Below are 21,653 nucleotides of genomic sequence, written 5' to 3' on the forward strand. Positions count from 1 at the left end.
TCAAGCAGGAAACTACACAGACATTTCTTTTTTCACCTGGAGCTTTACCTGTCCTCATCAGCAACCTCTGAAGTGGCCCAAGTTGTCAAAGCAATTTCATCTGCTCTGCAACTACTTGTTGGTAGAGCACTCACTCAGCCTTCACACAAAACAATGTTTCAGATAGAATGCTTTCAGGTTTGTGGCATTAAAAAGTTACTATAATAAATTTTAATCACCTATGTAACAACACAGCACCTGAACTTGCATCCCTCAGAGGACAAAAGAGCAGTAACGTTGCCAGAAAGAAGGCAAAGTAAACAAGTCAGAAGGTGAAAAGTCTCCCTTCACTCTTCATGAATTATCACACATCTTTATTGTGCTTTACTTGAGCTCAACACAAAATACATTAGATCATTTGTGACTGAACAGTGGGGGTCCTTAAATAATATTTTGTTAAGTATTTCCTTACTTTTAGTAGTACAATTTCTTAGACTGTGGATACAATACAATGAAAATTTGTATTGTATCCACAGTCATTCTGGACATACTCCAAACATTAAATCTTAAGACTTTTTATAATTAGACTACCTTGTAGAATTTAGAGATACTTGGGCAGAGGACAATTTACATTTACCAATGCTAGAGATGCAAATTACTAATCTTCCCCTCCTTCCCTACCTCCCTCACCAGAGATTCTGGGTGCTCAGTTCACCTCAGTACTGCATTTTCACACAGTACTATATGCTTCCAGTTATGTAAGATGAAAGTTAGAAGGATTTCAGCATGCAACACCACAATATCCCAAAGTGGTAGAGTTAGTAAAAAGAACACGTTCTGCATATACAACCACAGAAGAAACATAACACCAAAAAAGTGGATGCATTTTACCAGACTTTGCATTTTAAGTAATCTTAAATCTAAACAACAGAAGAAAATGTTATATTTTGAATGTTTTTATTCCAGTCAAATTACAAATACAAGCATTTAAAAATGTACAAAAATATAAAATGACATTTCCTACATCTTACAAAAGCAGATCAAACTTACTTCTATATGTACAATCCTTTTAGTGAGAAAGCCTAATTAGCAGACATTTTTTCTGTTCTCTTCTGAGCATTCTTTGCCAAATCTCTCCCCCCAAATTCAGCCACACTTAAAACTAAAAGTAACATTTCAAAAACTTAATATACTAAATGTCCCTGAATAGATTACAAAGAAACCATTTCTCACAGATAAGAAACCTGTCGGTGGTAATGTATTTCCTTAATAACTTTAGGGCAAACTACATCCTGATGGGTAGTTTGCAAATCAAGCTTTCTGTAGTTTGTTGATATGTAACTTGGAAAACACAGTTGGATTACAGTTTTTTTATTTTTTAAGCTATTTTTACACATTAAAAGAAACAATGATAGCTTTGTTGATAGCATTCTTCCTTCCCCTAAAGTTTTATCTCTTTCAAAAAAAACCAAAACAACAAAAACAAACAAGCAAACAAACAAAAAAAAGGAAAGTATCTGCAAATAATTATAAAAAGCAGTAGAAGAATTTTTCCTGAATCCAAAATAATTGTTTTTTTGCAAAAGGGATTGAAGTGATCACCTGCTCAATACCACATTGTACTAATGAATGCAGAGGAAGCACTGCCACAGCAACAGTTTTGAGCCATTCTATAATGTCTATTCAAATATTTTTGGTATCAAGTTTTGCTCAGTAATATTGATCAAATTATCTTAAGCAGTATAGTTCCTCTCCATGTTCTGTCATTCATTTGGCCACAACACTGTTTTCTTTCAATGTTTTGACAGCTGATGCTTTTTGGAGCTGCAGTAATGTAAGGATAGGTGAGTCAATGCTCATGTAAAGAGGTAGCTACTTAAACTACCATTATGGAAAAACAGTTTTGAGGGACATAAGCCCTTTTTAGGTCTCAAATACAGCAGGAAACTTTAAAATTGAAAACAGTTGCTCAATTTACATGAATGTGCCCAGTTCCTAAGTGAAAAGCAAGGTGCCGATGCTTCAAAGATAGCTCCCAAAAAGCAGGTTCTGTCCAACCTTTTTTTTTGCCATTCCTTCAGCTGTCAACTTCAACCACATCATTACATCATTTAACAGAAAGCTGCTTAGCAAGAGAACAGGTAATACCTACTTCTACGGGGTCCAGAATACAGGTACCCAAGCCATAAGCTGCTACCTGTAACAAACTAGAAGAATTTAATTTACCTGGCCCAATTGTGGACAGAGATCTCATTAACTTGTGCTGTGATGGAGATGAATGCAGGTTGAATACAGGTTTAACAACAGCCCCCTGCCTGCACCTATGCTAGCTTTCAATTCTGCTGCTTCTACAGCTTGACTCTGGCCTCTAAAAAAATTCAAACACCTGCAGAAAAACACACTAATATCCCAGAAGTAATGTTCAGTTCTGTACAACAGGTAGTTCAGCATGACACCAAGCCTTCTTAACATCTTGTCCTTCATGTCATCTGACCAAAAATCATCATTCTGTACTTATGTCCATAATGTATTTAGAGAATACTCAAGTCTCTTAAATTTCTCTGGCAAATTTTAGACACAACCCATTTTTCTACCGTCTTAAAATATTTTAAGATTGTCCTATGAGCTCATTTCAGCACTAACACATTATAAACATATTTTTACTTGCTAAATATTTACTTTTTAGTTCACAGGAAAACTTATTTTTCTAGAAAGATCATGAGCACATTTTTTAAGCATTACCACAGACACAAAAGATTCATGTGGGATACTTTTAGCACTGGTAATGTCAGGACATTCTCCAGTTACTTCACACTACTGGTTAAGATGAAAGGACAGTGCTAACAAGCATTTGAAATTGACTGAAGCTTTTCTTTTCTTGCTAAGACATAAGAACACATCATAGGCAGTTTTGTTGTAAACTAAGAAAAAACAAGGAATGTATCTATTACCAAGGAAAATAAACTGCAGCATCTAAAATAGGAGTCATATTTGGGAAAACAGATGAAGCTTCACAAAAGACACTTACAGAAAGTTCTGTCTGCCTAGTCATCTATCTCCTTCAACTAAGTTTCATGTAGACCTACCTGTAAAACCAAAGCCAGCAACAAGCAGAATCAATAGACAACAAAAATCTTTTGATGTAAGGCAATTGCTTCACTTTTAACAAGGTGGGAAGACAAACAGTGTAGTTTATGGACCAGCCAGTCAGTATTTGAGAGGTAGTCTAGTTGTTCATTTGACTGAGAGAGGTAGAGCTGGTTGAGAAATCAATAGCTAAGGCCAGTCAAATTCATATCTCAAGCTAAGATGGCTCAGCCTGAGATTGCTAATGTCACAAGGGATTCAGCTGTCTTGCTCATATTTATTCACTTTTATATGGGTAAGGTTCTTGTAAAATATCCAGAGAGAATGCTCCCAGAGATAGCCAGCAAAAAAAGCTTAACTACATTTTGGCATGTGCCAACCAATTAATACAGGTTATACAGATTATGACTGTGAAGGTTAAAAAAGCTAAGTGGCTCTCCTCATTTGCCAGATCGATATTACTACAAAAACATAGACATACCAGGTACTAGAGGCAAGTTTTAAATTCCATATGGTTTACCTGTATAAAATTCTCCATCCATTTTTTTCACACACTAAAAAACCCCCAATTATTTTAGAGATGAAAGCCAAAAAGACATGAGGGTCATAGAGCCAACAGGTAATAAACCCCTTGTTAAAGACATCTAGGTACAGAATCATACATAATGTTCCCTTGTATTGATGTAGGCTCTTCCAGGTCCTGAGCTTTGTGGGTATCTGTTGCTCCAATTTTTGTAGTGAGTTTGCTGATACACAGGATACATAGGCTGAAGACCCTCTTGCTCCTGTAGCTCTTCAGCCCCACAAGTAAGTTGCCTTCCATTCACAGCTTTCTAAACACATATAAGAAGTAATAAGTTTCATAGTTCATGTATAGAACCTGCAATTCCTATTCTTGGTAAAGCTTTAAGCAAAATCAAAGATACATTATCTCCAAGACAGCCTTATGAACAAAGAAACAGGAACTTAAAAATTTCCCTAACAGACAGATTTCACTTCAAATGCTTGTTTCAAATGAAGTTGGACTCTAAAGATCAATAAATCTAAAGAGCAAACCAGCAACAACAAAAATGTCTGTCAACACTCCTCTGCTTTATGTTACTCACCAAGAAATGAAAGCTGGAGTGTTTAAGTATTTAAATTAGTCATCAAACTACTATAGGATATTAAAATGGTACTGCTACTTTTCACTTAACTCACACAATCCAACAGTTATTGACCAGGATGGACAAATATTTTTTTGTTCATGAAAACCAACATTATAAGTTTATTTTATGGAATAAGAAGAAATCAAAGCTTCAATCAGGAATTCAAGCCATCTTATAATTTACCATGTGCTGCAAGTTTCCAGCATCTCTCTCTCTGTACTGGCTCTGCAAAGTAAAATGTTCTTTCTGAAAGAAGAGAAGTTACAGGGGAAACAAGTCAAGATTCAAAACTGCAGAACAGCTTTGGTTAATACAAAAAAACACCAGTCATCCCAAAATACACTCTGCCTTAGGTAGTGTCTTAACTGGTTGTCATTTAGAATCCTTCTTACAATCCAATGGCTGGCGGAAAAAAGATGAGGATCAGTCAGGGTCACCTGTCCCAGCTGTGTTCCCTCTCCCAATATCTTGTCTCCCTCCCAATCTTCTGTGTACACCTCAAGTCCATCTGCTGGCAGGGCAGTACAAGAAGCTGAATAGGTCCCAATGCTGTCCAGCAATAAAAAACTTTCCTGAGTTATCAACAGTATTTTCAGCACAAATCCCAAACACAGCCCCCTACCAGCTACTCAGCTACTGCAAAGAAAATTAGTTCCATCCCAGCCAAACTGCCAACCATAAGAGATGAGCTTCAAGATCATCTAAGGAATGTGGAGGTGAACAAGTTCAGGGGACAGATACATTTGCAAGTTCTGAAGACACTTTCACAGGAAGTGACTAACCCACTATCCATCTTGTATTAGAAGTAGTGGCAGGACTGTGGTTCCCACTGTCTGAGAAAGGGGAAATAAGACCCCCATGTCTAAAAACAGATGACCTGAGAAAATACAGGTCAGCCACACTTTAGTGCCCAGCAAGATGAAGGAGCAGAAACTATGCTAAGGCATACAGAAAATAAGGAGATGGTTGGTAACCATCATCATGGTTTCACTAAGGGCAAATTGAGCCTGACAAATTTAGTGGCTGTCTATGACAGGATAATAGTGTTGGTGGAAAAAGGAAGAGCAACTGATGTCAACTACCTGGACTTATACAAAGCATTTGATGCTGTCTCACATGACATCTCTAAACTGAGGAGACATGGATTTGATGGGTGGACCACTCAGTGGATAAAAAACTGACTGGATGGTCACACTCAAAGAGATGGCTCATCGCTGGCTCAAAATCCAAGCAAGGACCAGTGACAAGTGACATTCCTCAGGGGTCCGTATCAGGACCAGCACTGTTAAACATCTCTTTGGCAATGTGACAGTGGGATCAAGGTATCCTCAGCAAGTTTGCCAATAAAACCAAGCTGTGTGGTGTGGTGACATGCTGGAGGCAAAGGGATGCCCTTCAGAGGGACCTTGGCAGGCTTGAGAGGTGGCTCTGTGTGAACCTTGTGAAGTTCAACAAGGCCAAGAGAAAAGTCCTGCACCTTTCAGTTGCAATCATAAACACAGGTAAGAGCAATTATAAACATAAACACAAACACAAGCTGGGCAGAGAAGTGATTGAGAGCAGTCCTGAGGAGCAGGACTTGGGAATGTTGGTGGATGAGAAGTTCCTTCATGCAGAAGCATTGAAATCTCCCTTCTTTTACGTTTATTTTTTTCTTCACCATTATGATAGAAAAACTTCATTTGTGAAATGGGCTGTTTTCAAACATCCAGTTAATCACCAACTGCCTGAGTTAATGGCTGATTAAATCACACTGAGTAGTGCCATTTAAGAATTATGATTTAGGGTACAGTTTGTACTCTGGTATCATCACTTCTAGTAAAGTTCTTCCTTTATGCCACACTTAGTACAGGATCACAATAGGCTAAAGCAACACCTTCGCACAATTGTATTTAATTTTTGTTTTGCAATTCCATCTTTTCCTAACAGTATCACAGTGGCAGCAACAACACAAAGTAGGCTAGGTTGCTGATCTTTGTGCAGAAGTCCCTCCACAAGTATTCATACAGGTAGGTAACATTTCCAGTGGTCATACATCCGTATTCTTACTTTCAAGAATTATTTTGAAGAGAACCCAATCTCAGTGATATTTTGTTCTTACTTTCTCCTCCTTCCCCTTAACTTTTTACCTTTCTACATTTGTTTAGTAAAGTTTTGAAGCAATTTTGAGCTAAGTTTTAATATGCAAAATTTCTTCAAAAATCATCTAATATTTCCTAACCTTTTACACTTCTCCAACAGTTATTTTTCACTGGTCTATTTTTCAACTTTAGTTTGTCAAGCTTTTTGTCTTGTAATTCTATTTCAAAGTGCCCCCTCCTGTCCTTAAAGTCACTGTGCTTTTGCTTCTCAAGTCCTAAAATGCAATCTGCATTTCTGAGAATATGTGATTTACTACTTAGCAGGCAGCGTTGCTCCTTCAAACCTGAGCTGAGAGCATGAGTTCACCACACAAGGAGACAAAACACACATGGGGAACAAAAAAAAACCCATCTCCACCAAAAGCTAATGTTCTTTAAACAAAAAACAAAACAAAACAACAACAAAAAATCTGCTTGCTTGAGGAATTCTACCAACAGTGGATGTGGATGTGAGTTAGAGACTCACTGGAAACCAGAATAGCAAATTCCAGTTGGTTACTCAATTAAAACTGTAAGCCAAAGAAAATAATTTCACATGGCACGAAAAGACAACACCTTTGCAAGATAATGCAATTATACATTTTACAGGCATGGACCAAGTGACAACCAAAATCATTGGATTCTGTCAAACAAAACTGGTGCTGAGAAACATAGTCTGTGTCTTCTTGCATAGAAGCAATCTGGGATTCTGTGCTTGGATGCCTAACAGAAGTTTGCATTGTCTTACCATTACATTTTGCAGAGTTTCATAAAACCTCTTTTAGTGGTTTTACTCTAAGAATTTCTTGAACAGTTCTTCAAAAGCCTAAAACCAATTATCTCGCTAAAAACTTCATCTTACCTTTTCTGATCCTTTCCAATTTAGAAATTCCATTACAAAGGCATCCACTAACAAAAAAAAGCTTGTGCCTCATTCTAACCCCAATCTGGTAATTTTTTTTTTTTCCTATTGCAAGATCCTTTATCAATGCAGATTATTTTATTGATGCACATTTTGTGCTCCCTTCCATTCAATCTTGTTTGTCTAAACAGTTCTTTGGTTTAAGGCAAATAATAACAATACTGCTTCCTTTTTCATCAAGGAAGAGATACTCCCACCTGTATAAAAAGCATTACGAAAAGAAATAGAAGAGTGCAAGAGAGCCATAATCTATAAATGAATCAGCATTATACTAGGTTTAAGGGTTCAGTGGCTGATGTCTTCAAATTTGATTCAGAAACATCATCATTTGATAAATGTATTTGATACTTTTAATGGTGCTAAGACAACTTCATCTTTTTCTTTCCTGTTTTGATCAGTAATACAAATATTACAGTTAAAGAACTTTGCTTGGCAAAATAGTGAGGCATTCATCCAATGCCTCTTCTCATTCCCTTATCCACTCTTATTTCTGTTGTTACAGAAGAGCCTTGTTAAATTCTGAATCCTTCAACAACTTTGAATGCTGCACTGCATTGTGCAAATCATGTTTTTGCCTTCCTTCAGAAGTACCTGTCAAATTAATAATAACTTCAGTTCTTGAACATTGTCAAAGACTGCCCATCTCAAGCATGTTTAGAGGAAAGTAAATAAGTTTTTGCTTCTTAGTAATATATTGTTTGAAACAGTGAAGCTTACTCTAATGATGCCAAGGACTGCCAGAATTAGTGCACCCTCTTACACTCCTTTTTAAAATATTATGCAATAGAAAAACTCCTCTTTAAGCCACTGGAATTCTTCCATTGCTCAACTTCTTCCTTAATAACCTCAAAAACCACATTGTTAAGCAGAGATTCCTCTCTCAACAAGGACATAACCTTCAGGCTGCTCACCACTCTTTCACATTACAAGTAATAGATAGTTCTGAGCAACAGAATAGCATTTCCATGGCAATGATTATTAAAAGAATACCTGGCCAAAAGTAACAGTGCTGTTGACAAAAGAGTTGACAAGTCTTCATAGTAAATAAAGCTATAATATCATTTTTCCATTGTATTTTTATGCTTTGGACTTTTGCCTTCCTCTTTTAGGGCCATAAGTGAACCAGTTTTTCTCAGTTCTGAAGTGACTCACAAGAACACATGAATTGGTACCTTCAAGTACCAGTACAGAGAAGTTATGAGTACTCAGTTACATAGTACTTGTACATACTGGTAGCTCATTATTAACACTAGCAGGTAAATGAGAATGTATATTTAAAGTAAACTAAAAGTTTCCAAGTCTCAAGAAGTACCCATGAAAGATACTGGCTGTCCAGTACTATTCACAGGTCCAGTTAATTTATCTTCATTTTAATGCCATCACCTGCTAACTCAGATATGCATAAAATCAGTTAAATACTGATTGCTGGGATACAAAAAGGAGAATTTCAGCATCATGTACTGAATCTTAAATACTTTACAAGATAAAAAAAAGCTACTGTCCATGATTTGAACAATAACAGCAGAGATGATTGAAAAACTAGCACATTATTTATAACAACTTACCAGAATCAGCCTAAATTGAATAAATCCACTTTCAATTCTAAGTTATTGTGAGTATGCAGAAGGCACCATTTAAATTCACTCCTTTACTTTGCACCTTTGTGCAGCCTATCATTTCTACTCAGGCTGAACTGATCATCTGTTGTGGTTGACAAAGCAGTGACACTTCCCCTACAGTTCTTTTTAGCAGATCCAGAAGTTTACATCTTAATTACCCAGTGAGAGGCTCACCTGGCATCTCATTCTGGGTAGGCACGACAGCAATTGGAACACCAGGTAGTACAGCGGTGAGTACAGACATTTAGTCACACAGGATGAGACATCCTGACAGGCTGCTAACTTTTTTCTCTTGCCTCTTTACAGCTATCCAAATGTTGGCTTGGTACACCAAAACAATACAACCAATCACTTCTTGGCTAAAGCTAGTATTTTGACATTTATTTCTGTTAGAAAAAATGAAGCTCTTGCCTCAAGCATAACAGAGTACATACTGAATAGAGGCAGTATCAGCTAAGAAGACAGCCTCCAGCTCCAGGTCTTTTCAGTTCTGGAGTTCCACAGACAGAAAAAGACAGGTACACTAACAGTGTTGTGGCAACATCCATTTCTTAAATAAAGTCAGGTTAACACCTAACCTGAAGGGGAATCTTTCTTCTCCCAAAACAACTTAAAACTCTGTTTATCTAATTTGTGGAAAACAAATATTCAATTCAGTCTCTTTACAATTTTTTCTCTATTTACAAAATACATTTTCATAAAACATTTAATTAAACATTCCAAGACTACAGCCAGGTTCAGCATAAGTTCTTTAGTACCCATTAACAGAAATCACAGTAAGCACAATGAGAAAAAATTCAAAGACAGCAAAGTTCTGAAGAGGAAAGCAATAAGGTACACATTCTCCAATGTCTACCTCCTTATAAGTTGCTCTGTAAAGGACAAATAATTGCATTTCCTAGTGTTGTAATTTTGCCATCTAGCAGCACTAAAGATGCACAAATACCACAATAGACCATATATTTTGATTCTATAAGCAAGACAATATTTTTCAAATACTTTAAGCAGAAATATTAGCAGAAGAGTGATTCATCAAAAATTGCAATTGTTAAGTACTGTAGTAAAAGAAGAAATAGCTTTGATGCCCATCCTGAGCACAGAAAAGCACTGGTTCTTTTGTATCATCTTTGGTACTTTGGTACCACCTTTAAGGTAAGAAGATGAAGACCTATTATTCTTTATGCCAACAAAATGTTTTCTACCTTCACAATGTTGTAATCATCAGGCTGCTACTACTAGATCCACTACTACTGCAGCAGTGCATCTCAGAATATTTTCCTGCTTCACTCAGCAACAATATACACAAGTATTACCCATTGTAATGTTTATGACATAAGGAAAGGTTTTATCAGCAACTGCTATTTGGTGAGCTTTAGTAACCATCAACCACAAAGAAAATCTACAAGAATATTTTCAATGTTATTAAGAATTCCATGAAAATCCTTCTTAAAGGTAGGTGAAGATTTTTTTCCCCCTCTATGAGAAAGGACTTTTATAGGTCCTTAAAATTGCAAAGATACACCATAGTATTGGAAAAATGATATTTCTTAAAAACAAATGATTATTTTAATTAGCTCAGTGTTATGATTCAGCACATCAGTGGTTAGAATCACATTATTTATGGTATGTACTGAGGATGGAACAAAAATTTTATTAAAAACAATTACAATCTAATTCTTACAAATACTGATAGATGACAGAAATTTTCTTCAATGTAAGCAGAAATCTAAAAAAATCTGACTGATTAATGTAATATAAACACACATACACAAGAGACTTTAAGGGCCATGGCCAGGACCTATAACTGACATTAGCTTAAGTGACCTCTCAAGCACAGGTCTCCTCTATAATGCCTAGTGCAAGAGAAGCCTGAATTCACCTGGGGTTTCCCAAGCACTCCAAGTCAACCTCAAAACCATGCTGTAAGGAAGAACCTACCCTTCCTTGCTCCCCACTTACTCAAAGTGTTTCATTTGCTAGAATCAGCTTTCCAGTGTGACCTCTACAAATTGGTTTGATCAGACTACACCCACACAAACATTAAATGCTGGTAAAGAAGTTTCTTGCCTATTTTTGTCTTGCTTGGACAGCATTACTTTAGATGACAAGAAGCTACCCCTGAAAGCACACGAAAAATTCAACTGTTTGTCATGAAATTGGTATGGGGTCATTTGCTGCTGGTAAATGCAAGCAGAAAAGATAAAATTAGAAGTTACATGATTGCAAATATTTAAAAGTGATTTAGTAATCTTCAACAAGACTCAAACTCATACTTTGGTAGATTAGCCATGTCAAAGCCCAAATTCCAATCTATCCCCACCCCTCAACCGTTAATAACTCAAAAGATTGGCAGTTGTTACCAGCAAGGGAGCTTTTGATCAGGTCAGTTTTTAAGTTTACAAGCATAATTTTTCTCTCTTATGAAGACTGCTTGTATATGCTTGAGAATATACGTATATTCTCTTACCACAGAATTTCAACTTTAGATTTTTCTAATTCAAAAGGAGCTGTGTCTGTCAAAGGCTGTTACAAGTTTCCACCTCTAAGGATGACTTTAACATTATAGATAACAGATCTGGATATCACATACATAGAGAAACAGCTTGGTTGTGAAACCATTGAAAGGTTTCCATATATTACTGGGAAGGCAAAATCAGAACCAAGTTAACATAATAAAGCAAAGTTAACACTTTCCTGAAGTCAATTTAAGATACATATTAACACTTACTCACCTGAAGCATAGCTTCTTTCTGTGGCACTGACAACGTTCTCTCCTCAAATGAGGCTGGTTTATGAGTGGGCGGAAGATCAATCCTGTAGTAAAAGGGGGAATGAACTATAACACATCATGTTTGTCAAGTCAAATTGAATGGTCAGATAATAACTGCCAAATCACCCAGCATTCAGTACTCAGGGACAAACACCTTTCAGTCAGCAATGACTCAGATGTGATATATTGTAATGGAATATGTCTACCACTGGCTATTATTCAGGCAGACACTTTTTGTAGAAAAGCACTACCCAGAATTTGTTATTTATTGCATCCTGTGTTAAGCAGACTGAACTTCCCCCCAAACACTCCAACTAAGGAGGATTAGAAACTACTGGTATCTAACATAATTTTTAAGTTACGAGATACAGCTTGAACAACTTTTTAAATTATAGCCTTCCCTTAGAAAGCCTTTGAGAAAGCCTTACTAGCAATTCTTACATGCAAGACTTTTTCAATGTTAACTTTCACAGTGAAAGCAAGTGGTTATAAAATAATTTAAATATTTAAGATCATTCATAGAAATAAACTTCAGATACAGAATTTAAGAGAAACCATGTTAAAAGTTGCTCAAAAGAAGACTCTTGATTCATCTTGCTAGCTCAATCCAAATGAGGAAACTTATTTTATGCTAAAGGCTCTTAGTTATTTTTCTTTAGTTCTCTTTAACAATATGAGCAACATTTCGAATTCAGTTTTAGTGTTAACTGTATATGGGATGTAAGAAACTGTATATGGGATGTAAAAAGACACATATTTACAAATATTATAAGCTCCTGTCACATTTTTATGCATGTTCCAAACAGAATCTAGACATCATCCCCTTCAACTGACAACGTCTTTTCAGATGTTTTTGTTTCCTTCTTTTTTGTTTGATCCTATTGAACAAAGTAAACTGCAAGTCTGTGCCAGAGGCTTAAAGAAACAACCAACATTCCAGAAAGCACAAGAAATCAGTAAGCATGTATCTGTGGAAGCTTGCTTAATTTTACAAACATTTCAGGATTAATTTTAGGGGGCCTTCACATTTGCAAAGCACAGCAAATTTACCTTGCAAGTTAGATCTGCAGTTACAACAAACTAGCAGTCACTGGCACCAGTCAAGAGGAAACCCTTTTTTGCCCTCCAGTTAAATCCATTAATAGTTTTCTTTCAAAAAACCCCAAACTTCTCATGAGATAAAGCTCTTTATTACTTCCAAAGTAATTCTTACCTTCCTTATTTCTTTTTCAGAAATGTGTGATTTCACATTTGTGTACTCTGAAAATAGAGCCCTGAAATTAAAAAAAGCTGAATAGCTGCTAAATTAAGTCAGACACTTAAATTACTGTACAGAACAAACTCTTTCTGCATATCGCTTTCAACTGAATAAGAAAAAAAGTCCAACACATACTCACACTTTGTCAAGATAGGCTGGCCTTTTCTTCCTTGGGGTCAGCAGCACTGTCACAAAGATGGTAATGATAAAAAGAGCAAGGACTGCTCCAATCACAGCCCCTGCTACAGCAACAGAAGATGTCTGCTTAAAGGGCACATCTGCAATGTGATAGCATAGGTTACAACTTTAAGAAGTTCATATACTTTTAATACTCAGATAAGCTACTTCAGCGTTGTTCTGAGAAATGCTTCTTCCTTCCACTGCCAAACAGAAAGCCTTGCCCTGCACTAGCACTTTTGTAGTATTGCTTCAACTTACCCAATTAAACAACTGGAGAAATTAAGAGAGTTCGTGAAATCAAAATTTTTGATTTAAAAAATTTTATGGACTACTTTAATTAAATATGAGCAGCATGCTTTCATTCTCAATTTCAAGGTAAGATGATATTACAAAACATATGATTTGCACTTAAATAAGCTAACAAGGTGTTAATTAAAAAACCTAGGCAACTATAGTTTATTGACAATCTTTCTTTAAAGGCACTTAAGTTTGCAGAAAGCAAAAAAGAAAAACTTAAAATCAGGGTAAAAAACCCCATATACTAACTACTAGGAGCAATGAATATGCAAACAAACACTAAATACTTGGCTTACACTTATTAAAGCAAACCCAAAGACCACCTATCATCTTTAGGACTTCACACTTCAAGCTACAAGAAAGTAATATTTATAAATAAATTTTAATAAAGGGAGAGAAAAAGCTGTGGTTTTTTTTTTCCTTTTACAGAATTTTTCTTTAGACCTTAGCATTGTGAAATCCAGTGCTGAACAACTTCCATAATGAATTAGCATACTTGTCAGTCTTTAAAGACCACTCCTTTCACTATGCTTAGAAATCAAATTTTAAGTCTCAAAACTGAAAAAGCTGCTAACATACTTTAACTTAAAATCATCAGTGCTTTAAACTAGTGCCAACAGGCTCAACAAAAAGTTTCACAATTGGAATAATTCATGTCAGCTGCACTAAACACTTACCTATAAAATTTAGGCAGCATATATTAAATAATGCTCTCATTTACATTGAGTACTGAATCACAAAATTCAACAGTGAAGAAATTTAAAATTAACACAGTTACCTTCAATGTATTTCTAAAGCAGTCTATTATTATTCAAATGCAACACAACCATTCTCTATTTAATCTCTTACTGAAGGAAATTTTGAGGACCTCTTTAGCTGTATGTTCTATTCACAGATAAAAACCATGAGACTATACAATATGATTTATCAATTCCTCAGATTTCTTATGTTGTTCTGCCTGTATGTTGGAAAGCTGAGCAAAACCCCTCAATTAAAAAAAAAAAAAAGCAATCTAAAATACAACACTTGATTTGCACTCTAATAAACAATTCCTGTCCCCTCACTGCTTATCAAAGATCTGACATGAACATTCCCCTGGGATTGCACTCACAAAGTATACTTAAGTAACTTGAAAAAAACTGAAATAAGCTTTTTTTTTTTGACTTCCTTAATGTTAAAGAATAAAGTCCTAGAGTAAAAACTTGCAGAAGTTACTTTGCTCCTCAAAGATGAATGCAACATACCACACTTGGTTTATATATCGGTTTTCCTGGCATAAGCTCCATGTGTCCATCAGATACCAGCCTGGACACTATAAACTGTCCTGGCTTTGGCTGGGATAGAGTTAACTTCTTCTCAGGAGCTTGTACAGTGGTTTGGATTCAGCATGAGAATAGTGCTGATAACTCACCCATGTTTTGATTTTTGCTAAGTCGTGTTTATCCTAAGTCAAGGACTTCTATTTTGTGTGTGTGTGTCTCTCTCATGCTCTGCCAGTGAGGAGCTGCACAAAAGAAAACTAGGAGGGAGCATGGTTGGGACAGATCACCTGAAGAGGCCAAAGGGATATTCCACACCACAGAACACCATGCCAAGTATATAAACTGGGGAAATTACCCAGAAAGAAGTATTGTGCATCACTTGTTTATTTCCCTCATTTCATTATCCATTACTATTATTATTATATTTTACTTTGTTTTCAATTATTAAACTGTTCCTATCTCAACCTACAAGTTTTGCTTTTGATTCTCCTCCCCATTCCACCAGGGTGCAAAGAAATGGGGGTGGGGAAAGCAAGTAGTTGTGTTGTGCTTAGCTGCAAGCTGGGCTTAAGCTACGACGCAAGAATAATTCATAATTTTTTCCTGAAGAATGGGCACATGAATCAGTGGAAGGATCACCTAACCACTGCATTTTAACTGGCTCAAGTTTAGTTTACATTGGGTGCCCTCTTCTTGAAATGAGAAAGTCTCAACTAACTAATATACATTCTTGGGTGTAGAATTCTTGAAGATGCTTTGGCCTTGTGATTATATCAGAAGAGTTCCTTGACTGCTTCATCTGAGCTTCATGGTGCCTTTTCTTCTAGTAAATTCTGCTATCATGTTAAGACATCATAAAGTATTATAATTTCAATCAAAGCCCACCCATTGAGTCTGATTTTGGGTAAGATGACAAACACCCATTTACTTCTGAACATCAGGAAAAATAGTAACATCCCAGCACAGTGTCACACAAAAACTTAAATGCAATTACCACAGGGCACACTTCATTTGGTTTTTTGAATTGCTTTGGCAAAACATCGGTCTAACCAGGAGAATGGTCATAAACCCAGACCACCATGCCAAGCTGAACAAGCCAGAGAGCACCTAACATGTATGGTGCTACCTACTAAGCATTTTAACCACCAGATGGTCAGAAATAGATGGGAATTGATTAATTCCAAGAAATATGGTTAAAGCAAACAAAGACAATAGAATGAAAAAACAAGACTATTTTGAAGTATGCAATGCCTAGTTTATCAGCTGTGCTTGAAAACAAATGTTTTGGATGGCAAACACCTCCATTTATCATTCTCTTAATCTTCTTAAAAGAGTTTCTGAAGACACTTGTTTTGTAAGTTTATGCTCTCTTAGGGGAATACTAAACAGCCCATCTCACACAGCTTAAACACTTTAGTTCATTCTATCCAGCCTCTGGGTTTATTGTGCTTTTCCATCTCCAATTTTTAAGAACAGACCTGTGCAACATTTTTGAACACTACCTATGTTCCAGAATGTAAGAAAAAGTTTATTCACACAACAGCCATTTGTACGTACAATCAATTCTTTTTACAGTAGACATAATGTACAAAACATTGCAACGCACATGAGCCCTATCCCTATTAATAACTTCAACTCCAGAACATTTCAACTTCTCAACCCATAGGAATTAAATATACATATTTTTTAAAAAATCAAAGCAAAAAATCCACAGAGACAAAAGCAAGATATCCCATGTGGAAAACTGGTTTATGGTTATGTTTATTTCCAAGTAAAACCATCTTTTAAAGATGATATATCAAGTTTTTTTTGAAGAGAGGTATAATCTCTTTATTCCAGAGATAATTTGGATCAGAACCCTCTGCTAGAAATTTCACTCCTTTTCTTGTGTTTGCACTCAAACTACAGATAACCACAATATCACTTGCTATTGTTTTTGAGACTGGTCAATCATGTATCAGTACTCCATTAATCCAAACCCAAACTTAAGTTGTTTAGGGATGCTTTTCCATTTGAATTTCAAATAAAGCTGTTGTCTTAATCTTTTTTAAAGACATGCAGTCATATGCAATCACAGTGTATTGTCTACAACACTCAATATAACTATTTTTGGGAAGCTCTAAATGCTGTAAGCTACCAAACATCATGAGGACAGAAAAGAACTTCCAGCATCAATGCTCATGGAGCAGCTGTAATTATGCAACCTATTTCACATCAACGGTAGCAGACTTCTCTCCTTTCAGTTTTCAAATACTAATAGAGCCATATCAGGTTCAATTTCCTCAAGCTAAACACTTAAAAATGGCACTTCAAAAGATTTAATATTCTACTTATGAATTCATTGTTGTTCTGCAATTCATCTAAAGTTGTTTCATTCCTCCTCACATAATGGGCAAATTTAGTTTGGTGAATCTGCTCAAGATAAAGTAGAATTATTTCACATATCAGACAAGATTTCCTATGTATAATGGATACAATGTCATTTTAAAGAACATGTAAAATCAGTATGGATTATTTGCAGGGAAAACAAATCCACTGCGGTACAGAGACTGCACAGAGACTGAATTCCTGTTTCATAGACTCTAGTTGCACCACTAAAGAGTGTGTTTTCAATACCTAAAGTAGCAGTGCAAGTGTCTACTTGCCTACTAATAATCTTAAACTCTGGCTACCCTCTTCAAAGCAGGTATTGTTACTTAGTCCGAAGCAGCGTAAAACCGCTGTTTTAACTTCTGGTCATAGAAACTCTAATGCTTTTTGGCACCTGGGAAAATAAGCATATTCACATTAGCCTCCAGCTTTGGAATCTATAGGGGTGTTTTAGCTGTGTCCAATTAACCAGCTTTTAAATTCAATGGTAAGATTCCAACAAAGCCTCCAAAACAGGTCTCAAAAATTGCACGCTGTAAAGTTGCAAAGAGCATCTTGTATGCATTAATGAGTTTTGACACCCTGCCAATTACAGGCCTAACAAAACACCTCACTGTATGTATATATACAGACACTAGAGTAAGCTTTAGAAATCAATGACTAAAAAAATAACTTTTCATCTTATTCAAATACAAGCCTTTGACCTGTTTAGAGTTACTCCTCAAAATGTTGCTCATAAGTTAATTTCAGTGCAATGACTTAACTTTTAAGTATATAGTTACAAGAAGGCTCATTAAAATGCTAAGAGGTATTCATTTTTATGCAGAAAAAACCCTAGAAAATAAAGCTTTAATTCTGCTGTAACTCATTTTAATTGGTAAAATATTTGCTATACAGAAGCATTAAGCTTACTGTGGATGGTACCTAGACTGGAGTAATTCAAAGCCCCCAAAGATTATATTTGATCATTGCCTTGGGTAAACTTATTTTTAAATCAGAGAGCCAAGACAGCCATTTTTTATTCTTAAACAATATTGAACGGCAACTTCAATTTAGTCTTTTTTTTTTAACTCTGACATAGACCAATATAAGCACTCTGCATTAAAACTCAAATCTTAAACAGTAGTACAGCATTGGGAAAAAAAAGCAGCTCAAATACATTTTCCCCAGTTTCAGTATTTCCATTGTGTCAAGTCACAATATAAAAACCTTCAAAAAAAAGTTTCAAAAAGTTTATTCCTCCTCTTGTGTAAGTATAAACAACCTGAAAGTGACCAGCCAATGAAGTGAACTGCAGGTACATGTTAGTTTTCAGTGGTTACTACACATACCACTCCCTCCGAGATATTACCGCACCATCTAAGTGAGAAACAAAGTCATCATCCTCATAAAATTCACCATGCATAAAACCCATTCCAAATGTTCCACCTTCATGGTAATCCATTGGTCTTTCATAACGGTCCTGGTACCTGTTAGTATTGTCTACATTGTTCAACTCAGGTTTTCCAGGGTCTTCTAAATAATCTTTAGATATTAAGTTCATTGGGTGCTTTGTTTCTTTTTTTATACTGCCAGGGTAAGAACCCATATCATCTGACTGAAGAACATCTATTTGGGACTCTTTTTGCATATCTGATGGTGGAATGTAGTTCTTAGCAAAGTAGTCACCACGGAACGTCTTTCTTCTCTTATAGTAGACGGCTCCAACCAGAGTACCAAGAAGTAACAGCAAAAGAACCCCACCCACCACACAACCGACAACGATACCCCAAGTGTCGTCCTGCTTTGTTGGCAAGGTTGATGTTGGGAAATTTATTATTCTAGGTTCTGTTGCTAAACCTGTGGTGCCATCAGTCGAAGGATGCCAGGGAACCGTGGGCAGTCGAGTGGTAGTAGTAGGAGGATCTAATGGAAAGAGCAAAGAAGTAGACAAGACACAGAAAAGGCACAGAATGTCAATGCGAGCTAAATCAGTTAAGGGTTTATAAGAAAGCAAAGTTGATGGGTATGTTCTACAAGAATAGTTTTTCATTCTCAAGTTCATGGCACTATAGAAGTCTTAAATTACTCACAAGCTTTGAACTAGCTTCCTTACATATGGTTTGGAGTTAAGCTGCAGCAGTACAGAAAGTATGAAGAGCGAACAAAGTAAAAATAACCTTCAGGTACAAAATTTGCCCTCCTCAAAATAAGGAGATGGAGTTTTTCTACTCAGATGTTGGCTGAACATCATTATTTACCTCCTCCAAGGAGGAAAAACTCAAGCAGTCCTCTAACCTTCCATCCAGCCATAGGGAATTCTGCATCAAATTAATTCATTATGCCACAGTGTCAACTATTCCACATTAAATTCCCCCTTTAGAAATAATTCAGGGCACTGAATATAAGAATGAAAAACCATGAGTTGCGTGCTCAATCGCATGAACTACTGATTTTTAAGCTATTCTCTCCAAAAACATTTGTTTCATTAATAAAACTTACTCAGCCTCACCTTGGGATTAGTGAAAGAAGCATAGTTAAAAATGGTATGTATTAATCTCAAAGTAACATTTATGTTGAGCAAGGAGCCTTCAGGTTTTTAAAACATTAAAAAATTGAAACATTTGAACCAAAAATTCTATCTATGCATTCCTTCTATAAGCCATTTAATCCTTCATGCACAAAGAAATTTCCATATTAATTCCTCATTATAAAATATAAACTGATTTCATGTCAGGTTATGCATGTAAACAAGAGACTGCCAGATACCAAGCTTCTCCAGCATGCAGCTTTTGCCTTTGTTCTTTAGGTCTATTGGAGATGTATGCATCTCTATTGCAGGCAAGGTTCCAAGTGATGGGCTGATGACACTGAGATGATACCAATCAACCACAATATTATATACAACTCCACTTCTTATTTCTATGCCACACTGAAAAGAAGTTACTTTTTGCCTTGCCCATTACAAGCTAACTATTTTAAAATCAAAAAAGGAATTCTAAACATGTTATTATAGCTTGAACCTTTCAGAGAGACTATTGCATGGACAGCCTATTATATCATGTAATTTAATTAAATGCCCATAAGCAAGATCCATGAAAGCAGTACTACCACCACATTAGAAGTACCCTAAATTTACCACCATAAAGTAAACCAGATAGAACTATATCTTTGTCAAGCTTTCAGTTATTTGACAAATCACAATTAAATAGCCATAAATATGATTTTTAATCTCACCACTCAGAAACAGACATAGAATTTTCTCATACTAGACAGAATTCTCATATTTGTCATGATTACTACACACCTTGCTGCTGAATGCAACATTTTAAGCATAAGTAAAGTTTTACACAGTTTTTCAAAGGGCATAATTTTATTCCTTAACAATGTGAAAAGTGATGGTTCGTTAGGGTACTATGCATAAATGGAATTAATTTGACAGAAGACAGGAAACTGAACAAGAAAGATGCACTACCAAAATGAATAAGAGGAATTCAGATTATGATTTTAGTAGAAATTGACTTAAAGTGAGTTTGGTAATTTAACAAAGAAGTAGAGATTAAAGAATCCAAGTTTACCAGGGTTCTATGTCCCACACATCCCTAGGTCATGAAGTTCAAATCTCTCTTCCTTGAAAAGGTATTTGCTTGAGACACAAGATTTATGACCTTAAAACACTATTTCAAACAGTACCAGCAAAATCCTTCCAGGCTATATATACTTGTTTGGCTATAGTTATTTGGCTTTGTAATTGTTTTGCCTCTGATACTGAGGTCTTAAGTCTTATCTCTCCACAACCACAAGGATGTAGTATTTGCATCCTGGCAAATTTTACCATTACAAATGTGAAATAAGCACAGTGGCAATTACAATCTTATTAATATATTAGAAATTCAGTGTTTTACAAAGAGTTTTTCCTTCAAACCTTCCCATTCATCCACCAGTTGTCAGGCTGTCCAGCTGCATTACCAACAAGCACTAATTAACATCTTATATCAATTGCAAACACAGGATCAATTAAGCATTTGTTCATATGTATTCCTACAATACATAACCATGAAAACTCTAAGATTTATTTATTTTGGTACTTTTTATTGTTGAAGAATGACAAAATTAAAACTGTACCTTCTTGTTTATAAGGTCAATTGCTACTAAGAATATGAGTTCACTTCTGACATCACCCAGAACTTTCTAAATGTAAAGCTAATTTTTTTTTTCTTCCTGTACCAAGCAAGTTCCTCAAATGGAGAACAACGTTAAGATGAGGAATGCCAAAGTTTTATGTCCACCTCATAATATTTTGCTTGCAAATAACATCTCAGATGTCATCTCCAAATCAAGAAAATGCCACTCATATCTGTAGCTATGAAAAATGACATTATTTCATTTCAGCAAGTTCTTTAACTATAATATTTCAAATAATCACTGATAAATGTTTGACTTCTTAATGTTTTCCACTAAAACATTAAGGGCATAATTTAAATTTTGTTTCATATGGCACTTTATTCAAAAGCAACAATTTCCTACTGATGACTTCCTTTAACACTTTATTTCATACCTGATGTTTAACAGCTCTTGTCTCTTTCACTGATGTAGGCTTCTGTTGTTGCACAAAGCACAACATATTAAAATATCCATGTGGGTCAGGGAGCTAAAAGTAGC

General features: G+C 35.8%; 1 protein-coding gene across 3 annotated transcripts in view; it reads right to left on the reverse strand.

Moving 5' to 3' along the window:
* Nucleotides 1-919: 919 nt before the first annotated feature.
* NECTIN3 (nectin cell adhesion molecule 3) overlaps nt 920-21,653 on the reverse strand; it is a 61,603-nt gene continuing 40,869 nt past the window's right edge. Inside the window, exons 6-10 of one of the 3 annotated variants that reach the window (XM_077174373.1) lie at nt 18,780-18,917; nt 13,043-13,181; nt 11,608-11,689; nt 4,398-4,460; nt 920-3,899 (exon numbers count right to left, since the gene is read on the reverse strand). In XM_077174373.1, coding sequence (XP_077030488.1) covers nt 3,723-3,899; nt 4,398-4,460; nt 11,608-11,689; nt 13,043-13,181; nt 18,780-18,917 — 599 coding nt within the window. In that variant the 3' untranslated portion in view covers nt 920-3,722. The remainder of the gene's footprint in view (nt 3,900-4,397; nt 4,461-11,607; nt 11,690-13,042; nt 13,182-18,779; nt 18,918-21,653) is intronic. The other 2 variants (XM_077174371.1, XM_077174372.1) reach the window with 2 other exon arrangements.

Source organism: Agelaius phoeniceus, chromosome 2 (genome assembly GCF_051311805.1).
Source record: "Agelaius phoeniceus isolate bAgePho1 chromosome 2, bAgePho1.hap1, whole genome shotgun sequence".
In the NCBI taxonomy this organism is placed as follows: domain Eukaryota; kingdom Metazoa; phylum Chordata; class Aves; order Passeriformes; family Icteridae; genus Agelaius; species Agelaius phoeniceus.